This window comes from Alligator sinensis, unplaced genomic scaffold (assembly GCF_000455745.1).
Source record: "Alligator sinensis unplaced genomic scaffold, ASM45574v1 scaffold885_1, whole genome shotgun sequence".
NCBI lineage: Eukaryota > Metazoa > Chordata > Crocodylia > Alligatoridae > Alligator > Alligator sinensis.
The window spans coordinates 2178649-2185648 of record NW_005842056.1 but is presented as its reverse complement, the minus strand read 5'-3'; the positions used below and the strand labels follow the sequence as shown (position 1 = coordinate 2185648).

Here is a 7000-nt window from a genome sequence, read left to right as displayed (position 1 = left end):
AGCAGGAAGGGGACTACTTTGCCCCTCTTGATTAAAAGATGCGTATTTCCTTATGTCCACAAGGACATAACCTCATAAGGTTCATAAGGAAAACCTTATGAAAAATGTCTTGCATTTGGAAGCTTGCCTAACTCTATCCAAACTATGCCGTTGGTCCAATAAAAGATATCATCCAAAGAAATCCCTGCCTTTTGCTTATGCTTATGCCTACTTTTATGACAGGGCATGCCAGACTTCATTTGAGATGTATGCAGTTCTGGTGGCAAACTATATATAGCCTGGGAAAACATCCAATAAGCAAGAGAGAAGATCCCCCACCTAGTCCAGTCTTTCCTCTTTTGGTGTAAAGACCCCTGGCACTTGTTTTTTTCACCCAGCAATCTCAAGATTCCTTAATGAGAAAATAACATAATAGTCACTGGTTTGAGCCCATGGCAACATGTTCTCTGTTTCACCTTTCCAAGGGAATAACTTACTTGACAATTACTTTGGTAAGAAAGATAGGTGAGATCCAAACCATTATCCTTCCTATACAGTCTTTTACCCAGACAAGTTGTCATAAAGATTCATTCAGAGTTTTGCCAGAAGTGGCTACTGCATTCCACCTTTAGCCAGAAAAAAAACATGTTCTTTTCCAAGCCTCGTGCCTTCTGAGCTCAAATATCCTTGGCCTTTCTTAGGGCTGTTTATCTGCCTGTGATAATTTTAGGTTCCCCTGTGAAATGCCAAGATCCAGCTCCCAGTATGTATGCACTGCTGAGATGGCAGCCACTGTGGGGATGCATACATGGGCAATCACTGCAAGGGAAAAAGAGAAGATACCAGAAATTGGAGTTTTTCAAGATGTATTGTCCATACGCACACCTTCATCCGCCCTTTGTTTGAATTACAAGCAATAGCTAAAACTGAAGAACAGAAACTGCATCATCTTTTCTTCCCTTAGTGTGGGGCAAAAGAAAAAGAAGAGCTTTAAGTGTGTTCTATATATACTATAAAGGCTAGAGTCTTCAGTCAAGAGCCTTGGGCATTTATGCAATTCACAAGTTGTGAAGGACTCTAATTTTTAGCAAGTAACTTCTCATTTCTTTGGATGAGGGGGCTTGTCTGACTGATGACCCTCTACCAGTCTGAGAACAAAACAGAGAAGGGAAGTACTTACCATATCTGTATATTCAGTAAAAATTACAGTCAGAATGCTGAAGAGTCCTACAGAATACATTTGACATGGTGACACTGAACATTTTCTGTACATCACATTGTTTAATTTTAATCAGGCTTTCTTAGGAATTATATACTTTTTAGGTGTATAGGCTGTGGCTTTTTCACATACCAAACACTGACAGCATCACAACACATGTGTCTATTTTTACATTACTAGAATATTTGTGTTGCTTATTTGAGACTGTCCTGAAGATATGCAAGTCAAGGGCAATTAAAAATGGTCATTTGTTTTGCAGGAGAATTAGAAAATGCACAAGGTACACTGCAACGCTGTCTGGATTTAGATCCTACCTCAGCAGATGTCCATCTTCTAATGGCCCAGATCTATCTATGTCAAGGAAACTTTAAGGAATGTTCGTATTCATTGGAGGTGGGGGTTAGTCACAATTTTCAGGTGAGAACTAGTAATGAATAAAAGAAAATCATTATATTGAAAGTACTTGTTCACAATATACAATCACAATGTCTGCTAATCGCCTAAGTTACACAAAACATTCTCTTAGTTTCAGATCCAGAATTGGTTCCATAGGCACCTACGCAGGATTTAGGCAGAATTTAGGCGCTTAATCCCAGAAGGTAATCGGGATAAACCCTGTTCCAACAGACATAAATCACATTTTGGTGCCTGTTTTCATCAGATCCTCCATTTTTCACTATGGAGTAATCTAAGCACCTAGATTTAAGCTTTTGTCTTTGCTCAGAAGCAATCCATTTTGATCACTACCTCCTGTCTGATCTCCATTGTGTTCCAGATTAGGGCACCTAACCTCTGCCTTCATCCCTGCTATTACAGGGATATCTAACATTTCAGGCATATCTAAGTCATACTTACAGCAGTGATTTCAGCTGCCTGTTGTGTATTGCTCTAGCCTTTCTTCAACAAAAGGGATGGATGGTTTCCCTACCCAGCCTATTCTGTAACCATGGCAAGTGAGATATGGGTTTGACTCCGTGGAGCCCCAAGTGAGGGGGTAGAGATAAGGAACCCCAGTGAAGGGGGAGGAAAACCAGAGGGCTGAGAGCCCAATACGTTTATATAGAGAGAGCACACTGACATGCTGCTCCAGGAAGGGAGCGAGAGTCCCCATGAGACCCTGGAACACCAGTCATGGTGTGAGTCACCCCAGCTCCCTCAACCTGGGAGTTACCCCCTAGTAGGGATCAGAAGGCAGACCCAAGAGAGTTAAGGGGCTAGTGGCAGAGGCCTGAGGTAGAATACCCTTGACTGGTCAATGTTGGGGCCAGAACCAGAAAGGTCAAAAGGGCCAGGGGCCCACCACGAGGGGTGTCCAGAGCTGAGAGCCCGGGGTCCCGACTGTCCTTGGAGGTGAGGCCAGGGCCTGTGTGGCCAAAGGTCCCGGGGGATCACGCCCAAAAGGCGAAATGGTTTCAGGGAGCCAGACAGCCTGAATGAAGGTGAGGTAGGCCACCTGAATGGAGGGATTGTATAGGGGTCCCGATTGGAGGATTCTGGGGCCCAGTGTGGGGCTGGTGAGATCAACAGCTGAATGCCATCTGCGAGGCATGGGCTGTGGTGTAAGGGAGGTACGGAGCTGCAGATAACGCCCCCTGGCATTGGGGCAAGAATGGGCAGCCTCCCACTATAATTAACATCTTATATGTGGGAAACCTAGCACTGTGGCTAGGCGGGGAGCCCCACTTTGCCACAGACTCCCTTCCCAAAGAGGATCTTGAACCTAAGTCTTATTTCCTGGGCAAGTGGTCTGACCACCAACCTAGTGTGGAAACAGTGGATATTGCTGCTGCTGCTACCAGTCAGTTAGTTTTCTACCCTATGAGTTGGGTATTCTGGATTTTAAACGAATGCCAGCACTTAATGTGCAGCTTAATGGGCTTGACTAAACTGTGGAATGGAGTGCGGATTCATATAAGCCCCTTTGTACAGTGTTCTCTGTTGTGGTGTTTGCTTCCTCTTGCTTACTGTCACTTTTGGTGCTTATGCTGCTGGAGTCTGGGTTCTCTAAAAGGTGCATGTTTGAGTCACATTGGAGTCACCAGTGGAATTTTGAGGCATGGGGGTGTTTGGGTGGGACTTTGCTTACTGTCACTTTCCGTATTTAGGCTGCTTGGATTTGTGTGCTTTAAGAAGTTGTTGTCTTCAAGCAGCCCCCTGGAGCCTGGGATGCAATTCACTAAGAACGATTTACATTTATGTTCAGTGGAGGAAGCTTAGAGATCTATTGTCACTTGGACAGTACACCAGCTGGTCTGCTTAACAGTCCACCCACCTTGTGAAACTTGCCCATGACAAGTAGCAACACAGTTCATCGATTATGCTCCCCTAGGATGCTATGAAAAACAAGGCTCGCAGCCCCTGTATTTATACCCAAATTTCCCTAGTCTTGTGCCAGTGTTTATTGATCTTTTTCTTGTGATGTCCATTTCTTCTTGCCTGTTTTGTCATGTTCACTCATATGCATCTTCGATTCTTTTTATTTTAGCCTTAATTTATTTTTGCCTGCTTCTCCCTTCTCAGAATAGATTCTTTCCTTATTAATGGGTTCTTACTTTTTACATTACTTCTCAAGTCATTTAGCTAGTGTCTTCTTTGGATCACCTCCTTTGCTCATTAGTGTGCTTTTATTTGTTACCTTTCTTATACAGGTTTCCCTTGCCAATCACGGTTTTGCCAACCACAGTTTTGAGTATCCACACTTAATATTCTATATACCATTTTGGCTAGCATGGTATACAGTTTTGAGTAACCATGGTTTTCTGTGGCTGTGCATGATCCCACCACCTGCCATTTTCCCATAAGCCTTTTGTCTTACCAAGCACGGTTTTGCCAACCATGGGAACTTTCAGGAACCTAACCCCAGCGGTTGGCAAGGGAAACCTGTAAAACCATTCAGTGGCCAGTGAAGCCTGCTTTTCCCAAGCTCCTTTTCAGAGCCTTAGCTTAACTATAGCTTACCTTAGATTTCCTATGTAATAGTCCTAGACAACTTCCACCTCTCAGAATCTCTTTTCAGAGGCATCTAAGCCTCACCATTGACTATATTCCAGGGATTCCAGGCACCTGCACCTGGTCATTTGGGATTATGGTTCTTGGGCAAAACAATTAAGTGCAGAAGTCTCTTTTACCAAACTGGATCTGCCCTTTGGACAGTACAGTCAAGTCATTTACATACAGCAGAAGTGAAAATGCATATAAACCGATCCTGGCACTAGGCACTGACACACACAGATACATCCTCATCCTGTTTTTTTACTTCTGCATGTATATTTATGCTCTCAGAAAAGCTGATATTCCCAAAACAGCAATTTGTTTGGGGGGTCTATTGTCACCACACTAGAGGTAGGGTAAGAGATATTATAAGGAATATAGTCTTATGCCCTGAGAGTGGTCATTTTTTCATAGATTCATAGTTTCTTAATGTTGAGCCTGAATGGATCTTCCAGGAGTTTGAGGCCATTACTCCTGGTTTTTCTGGTGATGCCCTTTCCCCTCTGGAAGAATGAGTATCCTTCTAGTAGGCATGTTTAAAACATTTTTGGTCTGGAGATACCTTCTTTGCTTTACTTTCAAATTTAATATTTTTTTTATTTGAGAGCAATTTTTCTGTATCTGAAAAAACTGTTCACTTTTCCAATGCACTTTGAAAATTCCACAGTAATGGTTTCACATCAAAAAGCAATTGAGAATTGAGTTTTAATATTTGATTAAGTAATTATTTTAGGAGCATGTTCTAGTAGTAAAGTATCTGAATTTCTCCCTTCATCATAAAACATGCTCTTACTACTTTTTCCAGGTTCGTGATTATCCACTATATCACTTCATCAAGGCTAGAGCAAATAATAAAGCAGGAGATCATCCAGAAGCCATCAAAATTTTAAAAATGATTATCAATTTACCTTTTATGAAGAAAGGTGAAATTAAAAAAGTCCATGGTACCCGTGTGACAACCAGTGAACAGGTATCCATATACCTAGAACTTGCAGAAGCTCTTCGACTAAATGGGGAGTTGGTAAGATATTATATATATTCCATACTTTTTAACAAAGATTTTAATTAAAAAGTCAGGAACCATTCTCATTAGGAAAATCTAAACAAAATTCCATTGAGAAACCAAACTAGACAAAAATTAATAGAAAACAACAAGATTGATTTTTGGTGTTAAAATGACTTTTGAAAGTAGAATTGAAAGTACTATGTGACATTCATAAGGCAGCAACATATTTTCAAATTTGCAGACTGCTACCATGTTGACTGATAGGAATTTCTTATGGGGTGCAGTCTATGCCTGACCTTGTAGAAGAATAAGAAATAAAGAGAAAGATTCAGCATTGATCTTTTGGGGTCTAACATATAGGTGTCCCTGTGCTGCTCTCAATGTATGCCTGCCCACTTGCTTCTGGGCAGACCACCCACCCATCTCTTCTGCCATGCCTTGATGTTCCTGATTGTTTGATTGATCTTAATCAGGCAGGAGGCTGCCCTTTACCTGCCCTGATCACAAGGGCCTCTATATACACTCCAACCGTCCCTTAACGTGTCCCATGCCTCAGAGATGTTTCCTGGCCTAACACCCAGCCTTATCATTATCTCACTAGTAATTGGGCTCCCAGCCCCTTCCCTAGGCCTACTAGCCCCTTCCCTAGGCTCTAGGCCCTGTCCTCAGGCTCCAAGCCCTGTCCCTGGGCCATAAGCTTCTCCCGGCTCTAAGCCCCATCCTCGGGCTCTAAGTCCTGTCCCTGGGCATCACACTGCTCTCTGTGTCTCTGGGCTCCAGACCACCTTACTACAGGCTGCAAGCCCCTCACAACGGGGACTAGGGCTCCAAGCCCCGTCCCACTACATTCTCTAAGTTACCCCGTATCCCTTCTCCTGGGAGCTTCCCTAATGGCTCCCAAGGGCTCAGGGCTCCACCTCCCCGGATACTAATTCCTGGCTCCCTAACGTGCTCAGGCTCTCCTGTGTGCCTGGGCTCCCTCTGTCTTGGATGACAACCCACCAAGGATATGCAGGCTGGGATTTTCAGGTGCCCCTATCCACCTTTCACCGGGGAGGTAGCTGGCCTGGTATTTCTGGGAAGCTACCTTGCCACAGGTAGCTCCACCAGGCCACCCTTCCCCGGCAGGGTGAAGTTTCAGGTCCTGCCCAGGACCGGGAGTCTCCAGCCACTCCCATAGCTCCTCCCTTACTTCCAAGTGGTGCTGAGCAGGAACTCAGCTGGTGCTGACCCTCTGGCTCTTGGCAGCAAACTGCTGCCAGCTCTGCAATGCAGAGCCCAGCTTGGCTTGATTAGACTTGCAGCCAGCTGTGGCTGCCTGGCTGCCGCTCAGGCCCCTGATAGTAACAGAGCACCTTGTGCTCTGTTACAAGTCTCACACAGCATATCTTTCATAGTTTCATAGTTGGCAGGGTCAGAAGGGACTTGAGCAGATCATCAAGTCCGACCCCCTGCCATGTCAGGAAAAAGTACTGGGGTCAAACGACCCCAGCAAGGTGTTCATCTAACCTCCTCTTAAAGACCCCCAGGGTAGGAGCCAGCACCACTTCACTTGGAAGTTGGTTCCAGGTCCTAGCCTCCCTGACTGAAGTAGCACCTCCTGATGTCTAGTCTGAATCTACCCTCTGCCAGCTTGTGACTGTTATTTCTTGTCACTCCTGGTTGTGCTTGGGGGAACAGAGACTCCCTCAATGCCTGCTGGTCCCCTCTGACTAGTTTGTAACAGGCCACTAGATCCCCCCTCAGCCTTCTCTTGTGGAGGCTGAACAGGTTCAGGTCCCTTAGCTTCTCCTCATAGGGCCTGC

At 44.6% G+C, this 7000-nt stretch overlaps 1 protein-coding gene across 1 annotated transcript in view; it reads left to right on the top strand.

Moving 5' to 3' along the window:
• Positions 1-7000, top strand: part of TTC21A (tetratricopeptide repeat domain 21A) — a 76703-nt gene that overhangs the window by 20062 nt on the left and 49641 nt on the right. The window contains exons 13-14 of the mRNA XM_014519619.2: positions 1458-1615; positions 4995-5210. Coding sequence (XP_014375105.1) covers positions 1458-1615; positions 4995-5210 — 374 coding nt within the window. The remainder of the gene's footprint in view (positions 1-1457; positions 1616-4994; positions 5211-7000) is intronic.